General features: G+C 43.0%; 1 protein-coding gene across 3 annotated transcripts in view; it reads left to right on the top strand.

Moving 5' to 3' along the window:
- The window catches only part of VSTM4 (V-set and transmembrane domain containing 4), a 102854-nt gene that overhangs the window by 53689 nt on the left and 22774 nt on the right, over positions 1-26391 (top strand). For 2 of the 3 annotated variants that reach the window (XR_008510412.2, XM_024254120.3), the window contains exons 6-7: positions 14280-14386; positions 15817-15878. Coding sequence is in view for 2 of the 3 variants with exons in the window: in XM_024254120.3 (XP_024109888.1) it covers positions 14280-14386; positions 15817-15878 (169 nt within the window). In the remaining variant the exon portion in view is untranslated. Of the gene's footprint in view, positions 1-14279; positions 14387-15816; positions 15879-17177; positions 17323-26391 lie in introns of those variants that run through there. The other variant, XM_054522311.2, reaches the window with a different exon arrangement.

Genomic DNA, 26391 nt, shown 5'->3' with positions numbered 1-26391 from the left:
GATAGTTTGTGAAGTGGAGGACAGAGCAATAGAATTTATCTAATCTGAACAGCAGAGAGAAAATAGACTAAAAACAAACAAAAAATGAACAGACCTCAAGGACCTACAGGACAAAAGATCCAACATTCTATCATCAGAGTTCCAGAAGGAGAGGATAAACAGAGTAGATCTAAAACAGTATTAGAAGAAATAATGGCTGAAAACTCCCCAAATTTGGCAAAAGACAAAGCCCTATAGGTTTAAGAAACTGAGTGAATGCCAGGCATAATAATCTCAATAAAATCCACTTGAAAACACATGATAATTGAACAGAAAACAAAGTTGAATGACAGTGCATTTCTGCTCTGAATCCATGAAGGGCAGAAGGAAATGGCACATTTTTAAATACCAAAATAAAAGAACTGCCAACCCCAAATTTTATATCCAGCAAAACTGTCCTCCAGGAATGAAAGGGAAATAAAGACATTCTCAGAAGAAGGAAAGCTAAAAGAGGTTGCCACTATCAGACCTACTTTAATGACTAAAATACAATCTTGAAACAGAAAAAAATGTTGGAGCCTTAAGAAGGAAGAAGGAATAATGGAAAGAGCAGAAATAGGAGTACATATGGTAGAGTGTTCTTTCCATGAATAGTTGTGAGTTTTAAAAATCACATTTGAGGATTTAAATAAAAATTATAGAATTGTCTGATGCTCAAGACAACACTGTTTAAAAGTGAGTGAGGCAAAATGACCTAAATAGAAGTCAAAAGTCCTTTCAAAGCAATGGAATGTTGGTGCCAGTAGCCCATGTAAAGTCACATATGTGTATTGTAATGACCAAAGCAATCACTAAAATAACTTTGCAAAAACAATACACTCAGAATTCCTATAGGTAGATCTTAAAATTTATGCAAGTAACACAAAGAAACAGAGGAATGAGAATTACAGGAAGTAACCAGAAAACAAACAATAATATGGTAGCCTTAATTGCTGAAATACTATTTATTTTAAATGTAAATGGTCTAAATACATCAATCAAATTGCAGAGACTTGCAGAGTGGATTAGAAAAATGACCCAACTGGTATGCTTTTTATAGGAAATTCACTTTATACACAGTGACATAAGTAGATTGAAAGTAAAAGGATGGAAAAAGATATAACACACAAACAATAAAATAAATCAGGTGTAGATGTACTGTAGCTGATAAGATGGACTTCAGGGCAAAAAACCTTACTAGAGGTGAAGACGGACATTAGATGATAAAGGCTCAATCCATCAGAAAGACAAGTTTCCACATGAGTACAAGTCAAACAACAGAATCACAAAATTTAAACAGCAAAAACTGAAAGAACAGAGAGAAGAAATAGCTAAATCTATAGTTTTAGTTAGAGCCTTCAATTCCTCCCCCTCATCTACTGATTGACCTGCTGTAGATAGAAAATTAGCGTGGTTATTGAAGATCTAAACAACACAATCAACCAATGGCGCCCAATTGAGACAGATCAAACACTCTAACCAACAGTAAAAAAACAAATATTTTTTCAAGGCTCCATGGGACATTCATCAAAATAGACCATATCCTGGGCTGAAAAACAAGCCTCAACAAATTTGAAATAATTGAAATAATAGAGAAAGTGTTCTCTGAGCACAGTGAAATCAAACTAGAAATTAATAACAAAATGACTGCAGGAAAATCTCTAAATGTGGAAACAGTTTTTTGTTGAAAGTGACATGCTGATTCTAGATTATATATGTACATTTTAAAAAATAACAAAGTTGGAGGACTTACAGTTCTTCTGTCCAAAACTTATTCTAATGCTAGAGTAATGGAGACACTGAAGTATTGATATAAAGTATATAGATCAATGTAGCATAATTGAGAGTCCAGAAATAAATCCTTGTATTTATGGCCAACTGACTTTTGATAGAGATGGCAGGACAGTTCTAAAGAGAAAGCTTTGTCCTTTTGACAGACAGTGCTGGGACACATGGGTATCCATATACAGAAACATAAACTGAGACCCTTGTCTTGCATTGCCTCCAAAATTAACTAAAAATAGATTTTAGACCTAAGCATAAAAGCTAAAATTACAACATTTCTAGAAGAAAACAGGAGAAAATCTTTGTGACCTTGGGTTGGGCAAAGTGATACTAAACACAGGATCCATAAATGAAAGAACTGATGTAATTAAAAACCTTTGCATTTCCAAAGACACCATTAAGAAAATGAAAAGATAAGTAAGCCCCATATTTGCAAATCAGATAACCGATAAAGAACTTGTTCCTAAAATATATAAAGACCTCTCACAACTCAATAATGAGGTGACAGATAACACAATTAAAAATGGGCACAAAAGATTTGAGCAGATATTTTCCTAAAGAAGATATCCAAATGGTGAGCAAGTACATGAAAGATGTTCAGTGTCATTACCTATTAGGGAAGTGCAAATTAAAACCACAAGTGATATCACTATACCCCCACTACAATGGCTATAACTCAAAAGACAGACAATACCAATTTCTGGCAAAGATGTGGAGAAATTGGATCTTTGTACATTGCTGGTGGGAATATAAAATTGTGCCACCACTTGGGAAAACAACTTGGTAGTTTCTTAAAACCTTTAACTTACCCTATGACCCAGCAATTCCGCTCATAGGAATCTATCCAAGAGAACTGAAAGCATATATCTCACAAAAACGTATATGCAGTTGTTCATAGCTGCTGTGTTCATGATAACCAGAAATCAGAGACAATCTAGATATATCCATCAACTTGTGAATTGGAAAACAAAATGAATATATCCACCCAGTGAGGTACTACTTAGTAATAAAAAGGAACACACTGGGTATGGACCAAAGCATGGATGAGCCCCAACAATACTAAGTGGAAAAAGCCAGATACAAAAAATTACATATCGTGTGATTCCATTTGGATAAAATGCCTAGAAAATGTACATTTATGGAGACAGAAAGGGGATTAGTGGTTTCCTACAGCTGAGGGTGGGAGTGGGGATTAACTATAAAAATACAAGATGGAACCTTTGGGGGTGATAGAAATGTTTTAAAACTGTATTGTAGTGATGTATGAATCTAAAAGCTATTGAATTGTACACTTGTGATCAGTACATTTTATGGTACGTCAACTATGCCTCAATAAAACTATTTGTTTCTTTTTTCAATCATATGTCCCAATAAGGCCCCCAAGACTAGGGTGATTCTGGCATTTCAGACTTGGGTAATGGCTGGAGATTGTCAGAGCTGTGGATGATCAGCCCGCCAACATGCTCAGGATTTGCTTTCTGTGATGTTTTTGTCTGGCCTTTTGTGTCTAGCAAGAAGCCTCTGGCGACTGGGGCCCCTCTTTTTTCCCTTACAGTTTCCTCATTCTGAGCTGGGGCTGACTGAGGCTAGAAGTACAGCAAGGATGTCATCCCAGCCTGGTGGACAACAGAGTTTGATCTCCCCTCAGCCCTGGGATAAATGAGGTCAAGATGACCACAGAATCTTGTTCAAAGGCTGCCTCCTTCTCTGCCAGCCATGCTGGGCACTGTCAGGTTGGTTGGGTGTCTGAGTGGCAGTTCTCCCTATGAGCGGTCTCCTGTTGGGTCAACCCACAGATTTGCCTCTAGAAAGCCTGCATTTACTCTACCTCCATCCCAGGACCCTGCTAGGGCCAGGCCTTGACCCATAAACCTGGTAGTCAGCTCCTGGCCAACTTTGCATTCATTTTCCCGATTAGAACCTCATGCCTGTTTGACTTAGTGCAGCCCAGACTGGCTGCCAGTGTTAGTGAATTGGTCAATTCTTGCCTTTATGCCTGGCTTTGGCCTGAATTGTGCTCTGCCTCTGTAGCCCAGGCAGTTCCTCCTGTCCCTGTTGTGCCAGGAGCTCTCAGGTCCCAGCACCCTCATCTGTCTGCCTGCTCTGTGCTGCTGCCATGGGCAAATGGGGCCCTGGAGTCTTAAGCTGTGATCAAGAAGAATGCCCTTCTCTGGCTTCTAACCATTTCATCCTAAGGGGGAACAGACAAAAAGTACAGGGTCAGGACAAGATGCCTGGGTTGGAAACCCTCAGGCAGGGGAGGGGAAGGGCCTCCCGAAGAGACCATGTGCTGGCTCTGAGGCTGCGGTCACTGAATGAGGGGCCTTGCCAAGTAGCCAGGCCAGAACCTGGAGACTCAAGGGAATTCCATGACTTGCTAAGAAAAGTTCAAATGGAAGGAAAATAAATCTCATCTTCAATGTTTATTGTCCCTGAGGTTGTAAATTGCTGTCTCTTGGAGGGGTGGCCCTGACCTTCAGGAGTGGGAGATTGTTCCTTTCCCAGGGCAGAGTGCTCTGAGGATGCAGAGCAGAGAGCAGGGCCTGAGTAAGCGTCTCAGGGATCTGTGAGGTTCAATGTGTCCTTCCCGGGGAGGACAGCCCTGAGAGCAGCTCAGCTGGAGGATATAAAATTGCTCCAAAATTCCTGGAAACCCGGAGTGAAAATGAAATCCCCCCAGTTTCACAGAGCTGTGATGCAGTCCATTCTGCAATGACTCTCCAATGGATCCAGATGCCTTCTTTCCTGCAGGGCAAGGAAAGTTGTGAGGAGGACTGAAGGGGCACCACAAAGCCAATTCCCAGCCAGGATGTCTCCTGGCCTTTTGCTTCATCTCTACTTATGGGATTGAGACAATAAAGTACTTGCCAGTGAGGGAAGTTATAGTGCAGCAATGAATGGTATAGAAAGTCAAGGCAATGGAAGGAGAAGCGGCAGGGTATAGATATGGAAGCTGAGGATGGCCGCAGAGACATTGCAGCCCCCTGACTTAGAGAGGTCCAATGTCCTCTCATTAGAGGCATCTGTTTGCGAAAGCAAACCTCACCAAAATGAACAGGCTTTACTGTGATCAGTTGTAGGGTCAGATTAATCAGTTCTTTCAGGGGCTTTGCTGGGACACGTGTCAGAGTCAGGTCATTCTCCTCCTGAGTGAACCCTCAGTCTCAAAGAACACCAGAACTCTAAACAGACTTATGCTGTGCCCCAGCCATTTCTCACTGTTGCTTGCTTGGATTTTAACCCGCATGCATGCCTGTGCCCTCCCTCTGCCCATGTCCACTTGAGCAAGCAAGGTGGTGAGGATGGGGGCAGTAGACTCAGGGACGGGGTCTCCCTGGCCACCTCCCTCCCATGCCCCCACGGTCATTACTACCTTGTCATGTCCCCACCGCATCCCAGCACTCAGGCCCAGTGTCCTTCTTCCACAGCCCTCCAGGCAGGGGTGGGAGTGGGGAGGGCAGGCCTGTGAGGTGGGGGTGGTTCCTGGCATAAAGAATATGCACCTGGATTCCGACAGCTTCAGTGTCAGGTAGAGTTGTGCCACTTGGCAGCTTTGTGAACTTGGGCCACTTACTCAGCCTTTCTGGGAATGTTTCATCCTCCACAGCAGGCACAGACTTGCCTGTTGTCACTGTCGCTAAGGGTTTCCATAGGAATTCGATGAGAGAACAGTGGTCGTAGACTGGTGCAGCCCAGCTCTTTACTGGATTTATTTCTTGTTCTCAGAAAAACTCTGCAAGGCACAGTTGGTTTCCTCAGACTAAGAGCATGGATGAAACTGCCAATGATTAGACCAATGACTAGCCCTCTGTCATTTACAAACCTTCTGAATCCAGGTTATGGCTTGGATGTTTGTTCCCTTCAAATCTCATGTGGAAATGTAGTTTCCAATGTTGGAGGTAGGCTTGGTGGGACGTGTTTGGGTCATGGGGGTGGATCCCTCATGAATGGCTTGGTCTGTCCTTGTAATGAATGAGTTCTCTCACCTGATGAATTCACACGAGATCTAGCTGTTTAAAAGAGACTGGCCCTCCTTCCTCTTTCTCTTGCCCCATCTCTTGCTGGCTGATATGTAGGCCGCTCCTTTACCTTCCGCCATGATTGGAAGCCTCTGAGACCCTCACCAGAGGCCCAGAAGCAGATGCCAGCACCATGCTTCCTACACAGCTTGCAGAACGGTGAGCCAATATAAACCTCTTTTCTTGATAAATTACCTAGTCTCAGATATTCCTTTATAGCAACACAAATGAACTAATATACCAGGTGACAGAAAAGCCGGCTCAGACTGTCTTGTCCAGGAAGGAATCTTGCAGCTCACCTAACTAGCGATGCTACAGTGGGCAGGTCTCAGGGCAGCTCTGGCCAGAGGGACACAGGGTCATCAGGGTGGTGGCTTCCAGCCCCTGCCCTTCTCTGGGAAGTGCTGTGTCCAGGTGGTGATGAGAACCCAGGCCAGGCAGGCTCCCCTGGGCAGGGACAGGTGCCAGCAGGGGTCAGCCCACATGCATCCATCCATGGCCTTTGTGAATGAGTCATCTCTCTTCCTAACCAGCAGGCACAACCTGGCAGTTAGTGGAGCAGCCTCCAGCATGGACTGAGGCTGAACAGGGAGTGGGGTCTCCCACCCAAACACAGCATTACCCCTGGCTGGGAAGATGCTGAGGAGTGACCTCTCCTTGCCATTATTACTAGGAGCCAAGCCTGCGACCCTGTGGAGCACCACTAAAGTATCTCCTGATCTCACCAGCTAGTGTACAAAAATGTTAGCTCAAACAAAAACGCTAGCCTGGCAAAGTCTCTGCTGTGGACTTCATGAAGCCAGCAGGAAAATGCAAAGGAAGAGCTTCCCTCGCGGCTGCAGGAGCTTCTTGTGGCTCTAAGGATGAGCTTCTTGGGTGATGTAAACCATTTATTATAAAGGTCATGGGGGAACTGTGGACAGGGAGATGGCTTGGCAAATACCTCACAAAGGAGTAGCATTTATTCTAATGCTGTGCAGAGGATGCATGCAGAAATGTCATGGAGCAGATGCAGCAGAGAGCACAGCTTTGCAACCCACAAGGGTCTGGCATCCTTTCTGGGTGCATAGGCACTCACTTGGGTTGTAGAGAATACTGCCTTGTCCTGCTTCCTATTCAAGGACTCGGAGAGCAGTTTCTGTGGTAATAATGATGGATAATAATGCCAGTAAGGTCATGATAGGTGACTCCCTGTAAGCACTTACTGTGCACTAGACACAATTCTATGTGGTTGGTACATGTCACCCACTTAATGGAAAAGAATCATTTCAAAGGGTCCCTGTGAGTGGGTGGCACCATTCATCCCTCTTGAAAGTGAAGTTCTGCAACTTTTAAGCAGCTCCTGGCATATGGAACCAATTGACTTTGTGTGTTTCAGTGGCAGGGAAAGCTGCTGGAGCAAGTTCAAAAAGCCTAAGGCAAGACATTAGGAAACTCCCCCTGTTTGCATGAGTTCTTGGTCTTTATCAATGGCAGCTGACCTTGGGGAGAAGGGGTATCTACAGTTGTTACTATTATTCATTTTACTTTAAAAGATGGCAACGAATTGCCACCATAGTTGTGGAGACCAATGCCCCTCCTTCAAGATTCTGCACATAATGTTCTGAGCATGGGGTTATGGGGTGGCGAGTATGCTGTGTGAAATCTTGGAAGGAGGCCATAGAGCTGCTTGGAAAGGAACAGATTGATCCCTCCCTCCATCTGTGTCAGGCATCTTTCTTGTCAGAACCAAGATAGGCAGGAAGACAGGAAATACATGGACGTTTCTGGAAGTAAAATAATCAGCGGAAGTGACACCTTTCAAAGATGTGTGGAGCAAAAAGAGCTCAGGGGGCCTGGAAGGATGTTGGGAGGACTGGAGCCAACACAGCTCCATTAGCTCCATGCACTAAGAGTTTCTGAATGGGGATCTTTGACTTGACAAAAGCATTTGACATCCCTAGGTGTCCCAGTTCGGACCACAATACATCCCTTTGGAGTGTGTGACAGACAGCTTTGTGCCCAGGAGGAGGGGCATCTACTCATTCAAGAAGGAATAAGATTGAACAGACCTCAAAGAAGTGTTTTGATTTGTAATTCGTATGTCCGGGTGCAAAGATCGCCCTGGGCCAGAGGAAGCACCCAGCATCTTTGGGATGGCTGGATTTGTGAAAGTCCCTTGGCTCACACAGTTCGCTGCACCTCCCACACATCCCAGAGAGAGACTATATTAGAAGGACCATTTGATGGCCCAGGGACATTAAAGGCAGGGATGAGGACTCCTGATGCCACATGCACTGTGGTTCAGCACAAGTTGCTTTGACCTCACATTTAGTTTTGAAAGCAGAGTGTGGCTGGGTGCATGCTTCTTAGTTATAATTACGTTCTTTGGTGGAATCAGCTCAGTTTATGCTGTTCCTCCTGCTCCCTGCCTTCTGCTCCCAAATACTCTTAGTGCTAGAGGCACAAAATTCCCAGCTGGCTAGCCCACCATGCCCACCTTCATTTTGGCAGCTGACATCACTTGTTCCAGACGATTTCCAGGCACATGCCCCCTTCCTCCTCTGCGCTTTCTTCTCAGGATGGCCCTGGGTCTTAGGCACCAGCCACACCCTCAGTCCCCAAGACCTCACTACCTGAGTTGGCCTCTCCTCCTCCCTTTGGGGCAGGAGTTTGAGCAGCTGTGACAGTGCTGTGGGTTCCCCACACTGAATCTAAATCAGACTTGAAATGCAGTGGAATGTTAATGTCTCCTTCTGGTACTTCTCTTCAGGGAGATGGTTTAAACTGGGAGTAGCCACTGTGGCTATGGCTCTATTGACCTTGTTCCTGTTCCAGTTTTCTTGTTATCTGTTATCTGGGCTGGGTCCTGGGTCCTTGCTTCAGGGCCAGAGGAAGCAGGCCAACATGGATCAAGTCCCATGTCCCCTTCTCAGCTGGTGACTTTTGAGAAGGGCCTGATCTCTCTGAGGCCCCATTTTTGCAAGAAGGAGGGCCAGAGGTTACGGATACCAAGCTCTTTCCACACTGCCTTGCATAGGATGGACACAAACATAGCTGTTACTGTTGTTAACTTTAGTTTCTGAAAAATATGGTTGCTCAGAATTTGTTCAATACCTTGCAAAATCTAGGCTGGCTGCTTTGCCTGGTGTTGTGGAGTGGCCGCCCATCGCTCAGGAATGTAGCCTCTCTCATGACCTGCCTGGTCTGTCCTGCAGTGGTGCTTTCCAGCACCACTCTATCAGTGGGAGGGCAGCTGTCAAGGGCATGTCATGCTGTAATATCCTGGGCAGGAAGACTTTCTGATCAAGGTCCAAGTTGAAACTTGCCGCCCTACTCAGTGGGCTGGAACAAGGGCACCATGAAATACCCAAGTGGCAACATCATCCTCCCTGGGTAGTACCATGAAACGTCTACACTGCACCTGCACACTGGAGACTAGGGTCAGTTGCTATTTAGCTGTTTCACACCCCATCTAATTTAGGCTATACTGTCTCATCTGACCCTCATAACTTTGCAAGAGAGATAGCCAACATACACCTCCCCTTTTACAGATTGGTGGGTGGAAGCCCGGCGAAGTAAGTGACTTGCCCAGGGTCACCTCTTTGGTCAAAGTAGAATCAGCTTTAGTGGCCTTTTGACCCCTGTTTAGTGCTTGTTCACTCAATCCAGCCGCTGTGTGTCATGGAGCAGAACTGCCAAGCCTTTGTAGGACAGAAGCTCCTTCTGGGAGGTGGCCAGGCCGGAACCTGGTACATCTTACAGCAAGGTCTCTGCACGTGCGACATCCTGCCTGCCCTTGTTGGAGGCAGAAAAACAGCGTTGCTCCACAGTGAGCTCCCACAAATAGCACTTCTCTCTAATCAAACAGCTCTGTAATTTAGAGGGAGTTTCCGGGCGGGCCTGTTTTCTGTCTTTCTTGGTTTGACTCACTCCAACAAGGCTTGCTCTGTTGTGTCAGAGACAAAATATAGCACTGTTCCAACCCGAGATGTCGAATAACTTTTCTTGTAAGTTAATCATAAGGTGGACTTTCTTAGCCAAATATTCCGACCAGTCCTGCTGGCTCAAGGGGAGAAACAGGATTCTGAGAGAGTGTCTATCCTATGTCAATGTGGTGATTCATTGTGTAAATGAGATCAAATTGTCGAAATATGAATTAAAATTAAATTTAGTGCAGTTTTACTGTTTTGAAGGAAAATTATGATGACAAAGCAGGTGTTTTCCACCTTAAGGAAATCCCTGAACATGATGTTATAAGTGCACAAAAATGATGTTCCAGAAACTTCCATTTTATATTAAACAGTTAAAAAAATAAATCCAAAAAGAGAATAGGAAGTGGAAATATTATTTGATTCTACACCGTGCGAGGTGCCGTTGGGGAGACTACCCAAGTTTTGACGCAAAAGAAGAAAGGAAAATGTCAAAAGATTTTAGCAAAAACAAATTAAAAAACTGTGCATGGAACAAAAAGCCAGAATTCAAAGGGAATTGGGAAAAATGTTTTCAATAAATATGTCCAAATGGTGTAAAAGTTGCTTGCAAACCTGTAAGAAAAGCTCAAGATCCTAAATCAAGAGCAGAAATCAAGAAAATCCTAAATCAAGATCCAAAAAAAAAAAATCCTAAATCAAGAGAAGGAGCTATCCTTCCATCATAAATGAGAAAACTCCTTAGACAAACATGGGAAGTGTCCATTATCACTAGAAATCAGAGCAATGCAAATCAAAAAGGAATCAGCTTTTTCTTCATTAAATGAGTCATTTTTAAAAAATTGACAGATGGTGTTAAGGAGGGTGACATAGGTATTCTCATTTGTTGAGTGGCATAGCTGTGGTGTAGTACTAACTTGTCAAAAATCATTTTGACAGTAAGTATTAAATAGCCTTGAAAATGGTCCTTTTCCATGACCTGGTAATTCCAGCTTTAGAAATTCAACCCCAAAATGAAAGTCTAAGAATAAAAAACCATTAGGCACAAATACATTTTTAGCAGTGTCATTTCTATATTAAACTGAGAAAGAAATGAGATGTTTAGATGTTAGGGAAATGGCTAAGTAAACATCGGCTTATTTCCTCACTGGAATAGTATGAGAATATAACAATATGAAAAATTTAGATTAAGTAAAAATAAGAATACAAAATTATAATATAATATGATTTAAAAAACACTATATACGAACAAGGAAGGGTTGAAAATTTGTATCTACACACAAAAAAACTGCACATGGATGTTTATAGCAGCTTTTTTCATAATTGCTAAAAATTAGAAGCAGCTGAGATATCTTTCAGCAGGTGAATGCATAAACTGTGGTACATCCAGATGACAGAATATTACTCAGTGCCCAAAAGAAATGAGCTGTCAGGCTGGGAGCAGTGGCTCATGCCTGTAATCCCAGCACTTTGGGAGGCCAAGGCAGGTGGATCACCTGAGGTCAGGAGTTCAAGACTAGCCTGACCAACATGGTGAAACCCCATCTCTACTAAAAATACAAAAATTAGCTGGGCATGGTGGCAGGCACCTGTAATCCCCGGTACTCGGGAGGCTGAGGCAGGAGAATCGCTTGAACCCGGGAGGTGGAGGTTGCAGTGAGCTGACGTCGCGCCATTGCACTCCAGCCTGGGGGACAAAGAGAGACTGTCTCAAAAAAAAAAAAAAAAAAAAAAGGAAATAAGCTGTCAAGCCATGAGAAGTCACGGAGGAAGGGTAATTGCATATTGCTAAGTGACAGAGGCCAGTCTGAAAGGCTATATATTGTATCATTCTAACTCTGCGACATCCTGGAAAAGACAAAACTGTGGAGACGTTAAAAGATCACTGGTTGCCAAGGGTTAGGGTAGAGGGAGGGATGAGTAGGCAGAGCACAGAGGATACTTAGGGAGTGAAACTACTCTGTATGATGCTATGATGCTGGGTTCATGCCAGTATAAATTTATCCAAACCCATAGAATATACTGTACATCAAGAGTGAACCCTAAGGTGACCTGTGGACTTTTGAGGGATACTGATGTCTAATGTAGGTTCCTCAGTTGTAGCAAATGCACTACTCTGGTGCAGGATGTTGATCATAGGGGAGGCTGTGCATGTGTGGGGGTGGGGGCTACATGGGAAATCTATCTTCCACTCAATGTTTCTGTGAATGTAAAACTTCTCTAAAAAATAAAGTCTATTTAAAAGCAAAAGCAAGGAAGAGGAAAAAGAGTGAAAATATTTATGAAGGTTGTGTTTTGGTTATGACAGTCTTATTTTCTTTGGTTTCCATGCCTGTAATTACCCTTTTTAAACATGGGCATGCATTATTTTATATTGGAAATAAGAAATAGGCATTTCAAGAGTTTATAAAACTACAGAATTAAGCTGAACATGTGGTTGTATAAACAATTCTGAGAATTTGGGATCCCTTGTTTGCTATTGTTGGTCAAAGTTTTGTAAATTCACATTCTTTTTGGCTATTTGTGAATTTACACAATTGACCCTATACTCTAAAGCTATGACCAGTTAGAATCTCTGTTCCCAATAAAAATAAGGCATCTTTGGGGAATCTCAATGGGAACTGTATTCTTGGAATTTTTCCCACAACGTGTGATTCAGTTTTTATTTATTTTTAAATATCTAGGACTATTATTAGAATAGCCTATCTCTTATTACCCATGTGTATATTTATTTGCATTTAATTATAAACATATCCAGTAATGATTCTCGCTGTCCTGTCTCACATCTGTTTAGTTCCTTAGCACCCCCATTCTAGGGAGCCACTATTTTTAAATTCTTGTGAATATTTCTGGAGCTTCTTTATGTATGTGTAAGCAAATGCTGATATATATTCTTATTTCCCCTTATTTTTATGTAAAAGTGGCACATTTTATACATTGTCCAACACCTAGCTTTTCCACTTAGCAATGCATCTTTCCTTATCAGGACACATGTAACTTCTTCGTCTTTATACGGATCACCCTATGCACGGATTCACCAGAATCTACTCAACTAGTCCCCTGCTGATGGAAGATGGGCTGTTTCTAATCCATTGCTATTATAAACAGTGCTGTAATGACTGATCTTATGCACACGACATTTCCTACATGTGCAAGGATATTCATAGAACGAATTCCTGGAAATGAAATTGCCAGGTCAAAGAGTCTAAGCACCTGTAATTTTGATAGATGTTACGAAATCATTCTCCATCAGGAAAGATCACGCTGCTGCCAGCAATGCTTTTGAGTGCCAGATTCCCTGCACCCTTACCAAGAGTGCTTTGCCTCACATTTGACTGCAGCCATTTTGATTTGGAAAAAAAAAAAAAAAAAAGAAGAAGTCAATATATTTTAACTGGAATTCATCTCTCCTGAGGGAGCTTTAGCATGTTTTCATGTATAAATGAGTCTTTCCTTATGTGTAAAAACTGCCTGTTTCCAACCTTCTTTTATTTTGATGATTGGGTCATATTTTTATGGATTTCTAGAAATTCTGTATGTATTAGCGAGATAGCCTCTCTTGAGACCTGGACTTACCTAGCTGGGACATGTGCCTGCGGACAAGAGATTATAAAAGGTACTTCCCTCTGGATTACTGGAGCGAATAGGAATCATTTGCAAGAAGATGAATGGTCATTCAAGAAAGTTTGCGAACTCCAGCCCATGAGTAGCACCGAGAACAAGTTTCATATTGGAGCAGTGTATGTTTGCAGCTTTCCTATTTGCTGCTTACCAACAATGTCACTTAGAGCAATCACGTAGCCTCTTTAAGCCTTGGCCTTCTTACCTGTAATGTAAAAGGCTTATCTTCCTGTCCCTTTGGGTTATGGCTAACACATATTAAGAAGCTGATACTGCAGTAATTACACAGGGTCAAGGTAGTTGGAAACACTCCCAGCGCTCCTCAAGGTGAGCTCCCTTCACCTGTCCCAAAGGTAAAGGTGCAGCAGGAGAAGAAAGCTCCGGCAGTCACAGGGGACCCCAGGCACATCCAGGTGCAGCTCCCCAGAACCCTTTCCCAGTTGCTGGGGAGATGTTTGCCTTTGGATTATGAACCACAGAGATGTGTGCAAGGAACCTTGGTTTTAGGAAGCTCAAGCAGAAACTTCTAGTGGCATAAATAATACCCCACTGGTGATGTAGCCAAGCCAAAATGTGTTATCAGTTAAACCAGGTGTCAACCATCAACCCATGTATCCCTAGGCAATGTACACAAGCTAGCCCTGGGTTCCTCCAAGGAATTTGGGACTGTAAACAGCACATTCATTATAAATCACCAACTGGCTCAACTCATCCTTCTTATCTTGGCCAAAGATCAGTACCAGACTTCCAGACCTCCCTGGAGATGAGCACAGAGTGCTTCCAGTCTACCCATATGATAACCTTCCCTTACACAGGTACACAGGGAGCACTCAGAAACTATTGGAAGCTATTGTGGGTTTTTTTGTTCCTTTCTCTTTTGCAATAAATGTGCCTTTGGTTTCACTGGAAACTTTTTCTTCTACAGCTCAGGGGAGACTGTCACTAGCGTGACCAGCTTGGCCCCACTGCAGCCCAAGAAGGGCAAGAGGCAGAAGGAGAAGCCTGACATTCCTCCTGCAGTCCCTGCCAAAGGTAAGGAGCTGGCCTGCAGTTTCTTACCTGGAAACTATCATTATTGATCCCTGTGGGTCTAGGGTTCCATGTTGGATTATGACAGGGAGCATAGGCAGATGGGGAATATGACATGACATTTAATGATTATATAGTCTGGACCCCCACCTAGATTCTGGGCTTAACAGGTGCTCAACCACCTCAGCCCTTAGCCCAGTACTTGGGTTGGAGGTGGAGTTGGAGGAGGAAGCAAGGGCCTAGCATAGCTTTAGCAGGGGGAAGATCAACATCCACAGATGATTCCAGATTGTGTTTCACTCTGTACTATGAAAACATGCCACACATGAGGTGGGGTGGTGGGGTGGGATGAGGAAGTCTCGGTTCATTCAAGGGAGGAAAAGCTCTCTGAATTTTTAAAGATGTCAACTAGGTGTACAATTTATTTCACAGTTGCTCTGGATATAAAATGACGGCTATCCTGTGATTCCAGTTATGATTTAGAGCAATGTAAGTGAGGAAGATAGGTGTTTCTGGAGGAAAAAACTGCAAGAGTATTAGGAGAACCAAGATTGACTATAGATAGTTCCTAAAATAACTGGTCAATTTAGGAGATATTCATACCTCAGCAAATTTGAAATATAGTTGGGGGAATACAAGGGTTGCCCAAATGAACAATTCTATTCCTCAACTGTGGCTTTGCATGCTTCCCCTAGGGACACATCAAGCCCTGTGGGGAAGCCTGTTGGTGAGGCTGAGCACACACGGAGTGGAAAGAGGGCTGGAGGGTGTGGTTGTACTGCAGGGGGATGAAAAGCATGGACCTGGGAGGGAAGGGAGTAGACAACGCCCGCCTGGGTCAGGCATCATACCGCTCGATGTCATTCATTCCACAGTAGATATTACCCACCCTTACTAAAGTTGAAAGTGAGACTTAGGTAAGTGGTAGAGCCTGACTTTCAATGCCAAGTTCAAATCCTAAATGGTTCAAGACTAGTGACATGACACTGTGGGAAGGGCCTCACTTTCTTTTTCTGTTAAGTGGGGACAATAAGACCCTCCCTGATGACCTCACAGGGCTGCTGTGAGGATCAAGAGTTATTGTGATCAGCGCTAGTGTGTGGGTAGGACAGAGTCTCCCAGGGAAGGTCCCAGCTTCAGCCTTCACTGGGTGCATCTGGTTCACACCTGCACAGCTGACATCCATGTAGCTGGCAGAGTTTTATGCAGAGTTGTTTCGTTGACCTTGCTGAGGGAGACAACAACACATTCAAAGACTAGGGGAGGATCACCCCCCGCCGAGGGGCACCTGCTGATGCCTAGATCAGAAAGTTCTCCCATGGGACCAGGAAGGTGTCCAAGACCTCTCAGCATATGTCCCTGATGCTCATGATGTGTGGCCACTAAGTGTTCTGGGAGGAACCGCAAGCTAAACCCTTGACCTACTTCCACAGCTCCGATAGCCCCCACGTTCCATAAACCGAAGCTGCTGAAACCACAGAGAAAAGTCACCCTGGTAAGTAACCGTCTTCTGTATTCCTATCATACCTTAAGCCTCAGACACAACTCAGATTCCAAAACAGTGCCTTTATTAACTCAAAACATACAGAAAGTTTTAGAAACTTTTGTTCCCAAACAAAGGCATTCTCTATTCTCAGGTGCCAGCTTTTGAGTCAGCCTTTCTCCATACTTAGTTCCCAGAGTAACTCTTTAAAAATCCAAATAGTTTATATTATAAATGCTCTGTTTCAAAAGGGAGAAAAGCCATATTCAGAAATGTATAAAATAGAAAGTGGACCTGCTTGCATACATTTCCCTGATAATTACTCCAAAGATACTGCTGCACGTTTTCCAGAAAATATGTCATAGCTTTTGATTTTGAACAATTTTAGATTTACAGAAAAGTTGTAAAGCTGGCACAGAGCGGTCCCATGTACCTTCATCCACCTTCTCTTAGTGTTGGCTTCTTACATAGCCATGGTACATGTGTCAAACTAAGAAATTAACATCGGTTCATTGCTATTAACTACACTTTGGGCTTAACCAGATTTTGGTCTACCTGCTAATGTTTCTTTTCTGGTGCAGGATCCAAATCCAGGATCTCACATTGCATTTAGTTGTTACATCTCCTTGCTTTCCAACAATCCAAGACAGATTTGCAGGCTTTCTTTTTCTTTCATGTCCTTGACACTTTTGAAGAGTAGTGGCCAGTGATTTTTTAGAATGTCCCTCAATTTGGTACTCTCTGAGGTTTTCTGAGCATTAGAAATGGGGTGTATTAGTCAGTTCTCACACTGCTATAAAGATACTACCCAAGACTGGGTAATTTGTAAACAGGTTTATAAAGAGGTTTAATTGACTTACCATTCCTCATGGTTGGGGAGTCCTCAGGAAACTTACAGTCATGGTGGAAGGGGAAGCAGGCACATCTTACATGGAGGCAGGCAAGAGAGGGTGTGTGTGAGCACAGGAAAAACTACCATTTATAAAACCATCAGATTTCATGAGAATTCACTCACTTGTCATGAGAACAGCGGGGAGGAAACCACCCCCTAACCCAATCACTTCCCTCCCTTGACACCTGGGGTTTACAATTTGAGATAAGATTTGGGTGGGAACACAGAGCCAAACCATATCGTGGGGTTACGGATTTTGGGGACAAACAGCACAGAGGTGGAGCTCCCTTCTCATTGCATGGTATCGGGGCACATGACATCAATATATCTTGTTAATGGTGATGCCCATCTCAATCACTTGGTTAAGGTGGTGTCTGCCAGGTTTCTTTACTATGAAGTTACTATTTTCTCCTTTCCAGACTCTATTTGTTAGAGGCCAGTCCCTGAGTCCAGTTCACATTCAAGGAGAGTTAAGCTCCATCTCCAGAAGGGAGGCGTGTCATGAATTTGTGGATATGTTAAACCCACCACAGTAATTAATAAAAATCTTAGGGGAAGTATGTGAAGGCTTGCAAATATCTTGTTTTTCCTTGAACTTTTGCCCACTAATTTTGCATTCATCAGTAGATTTTGCTTGCAGCAGATTTTACTATGGTGCACTAAGGGTGGTTTTCTATTTCCCTTAATCTTTCTAGATGTATTATTTGGAATTCTTCTATAAGGAAGAGTGGCCCCCTTTTCTCATTTGTTTATTATTCACTAATTCCTTGATATCAGTATGGATGCATGGATATTTATTTTTTAGTTTTTACCTACATTACTATTTATTTTGTTGTTAATATTGTTCAGCAGTTAGTTGTGTGTGTGTGCATGAGAGAGAGAGAGAGAAAGACTGTCAAAGCTATGCAAAGGTGTGTATGTACTACAAAGGGCCAAGACAATCTTGAGGGGGGAGTGCAAGGTGGAGGATTTATATGCCAATTCTCAACATCTACATTAAAGCAAGTGTAAGTAATACAATGGGGTATTAATACAAGGGCAGACAAGTACACAAAGGGACAGAATAAAGAGCCCCAAACACAACTACATAGGATTGTCATTTGACTTATGACATTGCAGTGCAGTAAAAAAGAGATTATCTTTTCAATGTATGGTGACGGGTTTGTTGGATATCCATATGAAAAAAAGATCTATAGCCCCTACTCTACACCACACACAAAAGTTAACAGGAGATGGATCATAGACATAAGTATGAAAGGTACAAAGTAAAGCTTCCTGAAGATAGCATTTCTTCCTAATTTCAGAGTAGACAAAGATGTTTTTAAATGAGACACATAAAGCACCAACATAAAGGAATGGATAAAGAAATCTGGGTTATATTAACACTTAGAACTTCTATTCTGTTTAAAGATATGGTTAAAATAATGAAAAGGCAAGCTGCAGACTGGGAGGACATATCTCTATGCATATATCTGCCAAAGGTTTCCCTCCCTCTCTCCCGCCTTTCTTTTCTTTTTCCTTCCCTCCTTCCTTCCTTCCTTTCTTTCTTTCCTTTTTCTCCTTCCTTCCTTCTTTTCTTTAATTTTTTCTCTTCTTTCTTTTTCTTTCTTTCTCTCCTTCCTTCCTTCTTTTCTTTCTCTTTCTTTCCTTTCTTTTTCTTTCTTTCTTTCTTTCTCTCTTTCTTTTTCTTTCTCTCTCTCTCTCCTTCCTTCCTTCCTTTTTTTCTTGTCATCAATTTTCTTTTCTTTTCTTTTCTTTCTTCTTTCTTTTCTGAGGCAGAGTCATGTTCTGTCACCAAGCAGGAGTGCAGTGGTACTACCTCGGCTCACTGCAGCCTCCACCTTCCAGGTTCAAGTTATTCTTGTGCCTCAGCCTCTCATGTAGCTGGGATTACAGGTGCATGCCACTATGCTAGGTTAGTTTTTGTGTTTTTAGTAGAGTTGGGGTTTCACCATGCTGTCCAGGTTGGTTTTGAGCTCGTGGCCTCAAGTGTTCCTTCCAGCTCGGCCTCCAAAAGTGTTGGGATTACAGGCATGAGCCACTGCACCTGGCTGACCTGACAAAGGTTTCTTATCTAGAACATATGAACACCTGCCAATCAATAAGAAATAAAAAGACAGCACTACCAAAAAATGGGCAGAAGGTTTAAATGTGCACTTGACAAAAGAAGATATACAAATAGCCAGTAAACTCATAAAAAGTCCTTAACCTAATAGGCATCATGGCAGTGCAATTTAAAAGCATAAAGCCAGTTCACCTCCGCCAGGATAGTTAAAATGAAGTACTTGTGCAGTTTCTTTTTTGCCTGTATTTCTCTGATCCATTTGGAGTTCAGAAATGGATCCAATTTTATCTGTTTGTCAGACTCTTTTTTATTTTACCTTATGCCTTCTATTTCAACAATCATTATTTGCTAATTTCATCACCATATTCTAAACAGTTATTTGAACTTAACTTTTGTTTTGTTATTTATTCCTTTTTTTTTTTTGAGTCCAGTGTCTTTCCCTTCATTACCTTTACTTGCCTTTCCATTTGAGCAATTTGTCTGTGAATGGAATTCTAGATTCATAAACTTTTTCCACTAGGTGCAGAGAAATAGGATAAACACTTCATAATGCATTTCTCTGAACTTCCTGTATTGCTGAACATAAATGCCAAACTCATGACTGTCACCTATAATTCCCCATATTATTTGAGCCACATAGGTAATTTAAACTTTCTAGTAGCCACATTAAAGGCGGGAAAAGTAACAGATAAAACCGATTTTAATGATACAGTTTATTTAACTTAACATATCAAAAATATTATCATTTAATCATGTAATCAATATAGCAATTATTAATTAAATATTTTCTATTATTTTTATTGTGATAAGTCTTCAGAATCCAGTGTCTATTTGACGCTTACTGCACATCTTAATTCACAGCCACAGTTCCAGTGCTTAGTAAACACATTTGACTAGTGGCTACCACATTGGACAATGCATCCCAGAAAGATCTAGCCCCCATTTCTTCTTTGACATGATTTTTATGACCATCCCTCTCTCTCGTTTCCCTTCAGCCACACTGGCCTCCTTGCTAATCCTTAAATATACCAAGCATGTTCCTGTGTCAGGGCCCATGTATCCACTCTCCCCTCTTCCTGGAATGTCCTTCCCAGAATCTGTCCATGGCTTATTACTCATCCCCTGTGGTCTCTGATCAAACATCATGTAATAAAGGAGCTGTCCTGATAGCCTATATAAAACACCACCCACTCTGACATATTTTGTGTTTATATCTATTAATCATCCATCTCTTCTACCAGGCTACAAGATCCATGAAGGCAGGGAGCTTGCCTGCTGTGATTCCTGCTGTATTCTTCATGTTTAGAAATGTGTTTAGTGCAATGGATATTTGTTTATGATTCTGCACACCCACCCTGTTGAGTAGGTTCTGTAATTCTACATCCATAGGTGGGTACATGAGCCTCTGAGAGTCAGTAAAGTGAGAGATGGGTGACGTACCCAAGGTCACACAGCTTGTGGGTTGCAGTCAGGGTTTAATCCAAAATCTAAGGTTTTCACCAGCACATTGGAAGCTTTGCCTCAGTGCAGAGTCTGGGCCTAGCTGCTCTCTATACGTGATCCTGAATGCCTATGTGGCTCAGCCTTGCTCCTGTCCTTGCTGCTCTGTGCTTCACCTGTTTTTTAAAGAGTCTTCTTTTGCCTGCAGTGAACTGTGGGTTCTAGCAGGTTTTTCACATAGTGGGTTCCATTTGGTTCATGTTATCAAAAAATCCTCATCAGTTCTATTCTGTTGACTATACCGTATGGTTCTTAAATGCAGCAGCAGGCCTTTTGGCTTATTTTAATAGGCCATTGGCACTCAGTGGGCTTTTGGAAACTGTGGAGCATAAAGGCTAAAACAATCAATTTCCCTTGGCCTTGGAGCATCCCAGTTCTCACCTGTGACATTCAGTCTCCTGCAGATAGACAGGCTGAGATCACTGTCCTCTAGACTGTGTGCAGCACTACACATCTGGGTGTGCGTGTTTATGTGGCTCTTTTAGATCTTTTCTTTCTAATTCTGATATTTAACAACTACCTCAAGAGTGACTACAGAGTGACTACACTTAATTTCCCCACCTTATGTTCTCTCTAAGTTACTCAGGACGTATTGTTTCTAATCCAGTCTCTTACCCCTGCTAATAACAGAAACAACTGTGTATTGAAGTTTTATTGATGTGTCCCAGGGATAGATCAAAAAAGTGCTTTTGGCATGTCATCGTATTTAATTCTCACAATAAGATTTTCCCATTGCCCCCTACAAGCTTTGCATGTGAGAACAAACAACACTGTTTAAGAAACATGATCCATATCCATAAGGTGTAATGTCATCAGTCTTCAGGAAACAACTTTTCCTAGTGCATAGCCTGGGCGGACCCACCTCTCATTTATCCATTAAACATGAAAATCTTTTGTGCACCTCTTGGGTGCAAAATGCTATCTTAAGCAATTTTTTGTAACTTATAAAAATATCAGATTCAATAGAATTTTCAAATATAGCTGTGGTCCTGACTACAAGTTTTTTGTTGTTGACTTGTTTGTGTGTCTGAGCTGATGTGCTTCTCTGGGTGGGGACTCATCATAGGAAATTCTCAATTTTCACAGATAATTGATTGGGGCAGTTATATGCATTTCAGAAGGATTCTTTATTTTATGGAAGTATTCTCAATAACAGTTCTTTAAATAACAGGTTTTCCCTTGATCATTTAAAATATGAAGAAATTGGAAGTTTTTATACCAAATTTTCCAGAAGCAAGGTCAATTTGGAAACTAGTTTACACCTATAACAATTTACAATAAAGACAAGAGCTGACCTCAGCAGGGCCTCTATCTGACCATTAGTTTAGAGACAAAAATATCAGGCCTAGCATATGCAGTTTTTGGTGAATATCAAGATTTATTTTCCCGGGAGGCAAGCATTGACCTCAGTCTCAGTTTGGTCGATATTTATCTCTTAGATCAATAGGTCTTGATGGTAGCTCAAACAAACAGGTGGTCGATAGCCACCTGTTGACTCACACAAAGTTAGTGGATAATTTAGAAAATAATTTGGAGACATCTTATTTTGGGGGACCTGGTACCAATTTAGGTGTCTAATTCTGTAATGGTTCCATGTTGCCCCAATCTCTGTAACACAGTGCTTCCTGCTGTGATCCTAGGCCACAGAGCTCCCCAGCCCCTCTGTCTAGAAACCAATCTGACAACCTCCACTGACTCATTGACAAGAAGTGGGAAGGCTCACAGGGAAAGCCTCCATTTATCGGGCGCCTATTGTGTGCCAGCTGCCGCATTAGGTGATTTACAGGCTCTGGGTGAAAAGCACGTATCTTTATGTCTGCAATCCCCAAGCCGTTAACAAGTGGGAATCTTTTCTTGGGTTTCCAAGACGACATTGCATTTTGCAAGAAGTATGTACACTAGACATTAACAGTAGTCAGAAGTTTTAAAAAAATGGTAGGACAAAAGAAGAAAGGGTGAGGCGAGGCATGGTGGCTCATGCCTATAATCCCAGCACTTTGGGAGGCCGAGGCGGGCTGATCACCTGAAGTCAGGAGTTTGAGACTAGCCTGGCCAATATCGTGAAACCTCATCTCCTCAAAAATTACAAAAAAAAATTAGCCAGGCATGGTGGCACATGCCTGTAATCCCAGCTACTTAGGAGGCTGAGGCAGGAGAATCGCTTCAACCCGGGAAATGGAGGTTGCAATGAGCCGAGATCGCACCACTGCACTACAGCCTAGGTGACAGAGTGAGACTCTGTCTCAAAAAAAAAGAAGAAAGTGAGAAAAGCATTTTAGACATTTTAAAATCAAGGTATCAAAACTGCTTTTCCTTTTTTTAAAATAAAACAACCAAACACAACAACCTGCTTTCAAAGTTCTGCTAATCAGATAATGAGGCCACGTGGATCACACAGGAGCTTTCTGTCTGACACTGTGACCAGTTTGTCTAATAAACATTTACAATTCCCATATATCAGTGCTCCATCATCCCCTTGGAGTGAGGCATTGGCCCAAGCATCCCATGAAGCCTCCTGGGGCCGTAGGAGCTAAATGCCCTGCAGCAAAGCTTCGGAAGCCTTGGAGCTGATTCACACACTTCCAGGAACAGCTGTCATTACTTCCTTGTTTCAGAAGACACTGAGAAAGCCAGAAGTACATTTGATTTATTTTTATTGCTTTCTGTCAGTTATTGATTCAGAGGCCAAGTGGGGGAACTTTTCTGGGATGCAGAAGAAAAACCTCAGAGTTAAAGGAAAAACAGCCACAGGACACAGGACTTACCTGAATGGGGGAGGAGAGCAGTCAGCATCTCAACATTAACTGGAAGGTGGCAAGTGTCAACCTTGGAGTCAAATGAACTTGGATAGGCTCTTCCATGCCTCATCATCAACCATGCCCTCCTCCACAATGGGTCACCCACACCTCACCTGCAAGTCCTCCTTCTCCATAATTAAGCCCTAGGGTAGCTAAGGGGGTCAGGCCACCCCTGTTCTCTAGGGAGAAAATGATCTCCGTGAGCCAGAGACGAAAGACATAGAAAACCAGGAGCACCACAGGCTTAATCACTGCACGTTTCCCAGGGGAGCGCTTGCATCCTGTCTTCCCACTCCGATCCATCCTCTGCATGGCTGCCAGGGGATTTTTCTAAAACACAGCTTCATCTGTGTCATTTCCCTGTGTAAATGGCTCCCTCTCGCCTCCAGGATGAGGTGGCTTCCTGTGAGTAGAGGGTGGCTCTTGTCATAATCTGCCTGCGATCCCTCAGGCCCACCCCACCCGGGACCCTTGTCCTGCGGAGACCCCAAGTGGTCTAGGTCCTCTGTCCTCACCTACGCCCGCCTCATCCTCCCGCAGAGCTGCTGCTCAGCTCCAAGATGTGGCTCACTCACCACCTTCTTTTTGAGGCCTCCTCCCCTCTGCCCCCCACTTCTCTGGAATCTAGGTTGGCCTAGGCATCTGAGTAAGTTGTGCCTGTTCATGTCAGTGACCTGCTTGTAGACAGCTCTTGGGGCACTTTTCGGTTCCTCTGTCCTGGATGCCCCCTCATGGTCTGCCCACGTTTGTACTTGCAGGTGGTCCTGAGAGGCCTGGGCTCCCTGGTTGACTGCTTTTACCCCTGGCTGTTGCTCCTCCCCAGGTGGTCAGGCTGCCTCCCCCTCCTCCACTGTCCTAGAATGTTGGCTTCTCTCGGGCTGTCTTCTCCTTGGACACATTCACAGGCACAGCAGCCATCTGTGCAGCCCATTGGTCCCCTAACTGGGGTCCTCAAGGCAATTCCAGAACAACCCTTCTGACTGTTGACCAGAGACTCCCCTGGAGGGCCCGCGGGCACCTCAAATCCACCACGACACAAGCACACATGGAGCTCATGGCCTGCCCCACACCTCAGTGTGCATGGGATATCCCGCCTTAGCCCATGACATTCCCATCCAGAAGCTAAATCGTAGTAAAATATGCATAACAGCAAACGTACTATCTTCATCAGTTTTAAGTGTACAATTCAGTCATGTGAAACACTCCCATTGTGGTGTGGCCAGTCTCCAATGCTCTTTTCATCTTGCAAAACTGAAACTCTGTACTCAAGAAACACCCACCACTCCCACCCACCCAGCCCCTAGCTTCCACCATTCTACTTTCTGTCTCAATGAATTTGACTGCTTTAGCGACCTCAAAGAAGTGGAATCATGAGTATTTGTCCTTTTGTGACTGGCTTATTTTGCTTAGCATAATGTCCTTATTCATCCACGTTGCTGTGTGTGTGAGAATTTTCATTCTTCTTAAGGCCTAATAATATTCTGTTGTAAGTATGTACCACATTTTTTGTATCCATTTATCCCTTGCTGGACAACGGAGTTGCTTCCATCTTTTGGCTGTTGTGACTAATGCTGACGTGACCATGGTGTACAAATATCTGTTTGAGTTCTTGCTTTTAATTCTCTTGGTTATATACTCAGAAGGGGGATTGCTGGATCAGATGGTAATGGCATTTTTAGTTTTTTGAGAAACTGCCACACTGTTTTCCAAATCAGCTGCACCATTTTACATTCCTACAAAGAGCACACAGGGTTTCAATTTCTTCATATCCTCACCAACGCTTGTTAGTTTCCTTTTTCTTTTTTTTTTTTTTTGATAGTAGCTATCCTAATGGGTGTGAGGTGGTATCTCATTGTGGTTTTGATTTGCATTTCCCTAATGAGTGATGTTGAGCATCTTTTTATGTTCTTGTCAGCCATTTGTCTATCTTTGGAGAAATGGCTATTCAAGTCCACTGGCCATTTTAAAAAAAAGAGGTTGTTTGATTTTTTGTTGTTGAATTGTAGGAGTTCTTTATATATTGTGAATTTTAATTCCACATCAGTTTCATAATTTGCCAAAATTTTCACGTCCTGTAGTGACTTTTTCATTCTGTTAATTGTGTCCCTTGATTCCCAGAAGCTTTAAATTTACATGGGAACTGGTTTTAAAGTCAGGGAGAACTGGTCTTACCCCTAATGATATCCTCAGCAGGGAACCTGGAATCACTAGAGCACCCCTTTGGCCAATGTATATGGAGTGAATGATGAATAATGTTTGCGTGGGAGGATCTGTGGTTGGAACTTAGTCTGAGTTCTCCCTGCTCCATTTGTGGGCCAGAAGGCCAGGCACTGCCTGGGAGCTTGTTGGAAAAGTAGAATCTCCAGCCCTGACTCAGACCTACTGAAGTGGAACCTGCAATTAACAAGGTCCCAGATGAATATGATAAACAGTAAAGTTTAAGAAGTGTGGCTCTGAATAACTTTTCAGACTAAGTAGGCACCTCTGGTAGGGTCGACGCTGTCAGGATCCAGAGTCGCTGCCACCCACCTCCAGAGAGGACTCTGCTTTCACTTCAGTAAGACAGGTCAGCCCCCTGGGGAGAAAGGGAGTTGTTTTATCTGTCAACAAGGAGAAAACTAAATATGAGAATTCTAAAAGTCCTTGTGACTCTCCCTAATTCCTGCAAACCTTTCCAGAACAGCTCATCCGTATGTCAGCCAGGTGTATGTAGTCTTGCCCCATGATCTCCTAGTGTAGCACTTGGCCAGGTGACCAAGACTTACTTGCCTGTGATTCCCTCAACCTTACAGTCCACAGTAAGCCTCCCTCTTCTCACTGAAACCCGAAGATTAGAATGCTCAAAATGGACAGAAAGGAAGTAGTTCATTCATCCTACTTCAGAGGGATCCTGCCATAGGAACCTGCCTCCTCCATAGCGCTGTTGAAAACCACAGTGTGGCCAGCCCAGGGCTGAGATGCCCTGCCTTGTTCCACATCTTCTGGGTGTTGGGAAGAAGTTTCTTTCCCCAGCCCTAGTTTTCACCATTGAGAATGTACTGCCAGGGCCAAAAAAGAATTTGTCTCTTATCAGTAGCAGAAAAGGACTTTGAAGCACATTAGAAAGCAGTGATAGAATTCTGAGAGGATTTTAATAATAACCAAAATCTCAGCAAAATTATTTCCAGAGGACATGCATTTCAGGTTTCTTGAAGGATGTTTATAATAAGCCAGAGAATTTCTCTTGTTGTCGTTAATGTGCTAGAACTGGTTTCAGTTAAATTTTACATG

The sequence above is a fragment of the Pongo abelii genome, chromosome 8 (assembly GCF_028885655.2).
Source record: "Pongo abelii isolate AG06213 chromosome 8, NHGRI_mPonAbe1-v2.0_pri, whole genome shotgun sequence".
Taxonomy (NCBI): Eukaryota; Metazoa; Chordata; class Mammalia; order Primates; family Hominidae; genus Pongo; species Pongo abelii.
This window is presented reverse-complemented; position numbering and strand designations above follow the sequence as displayed.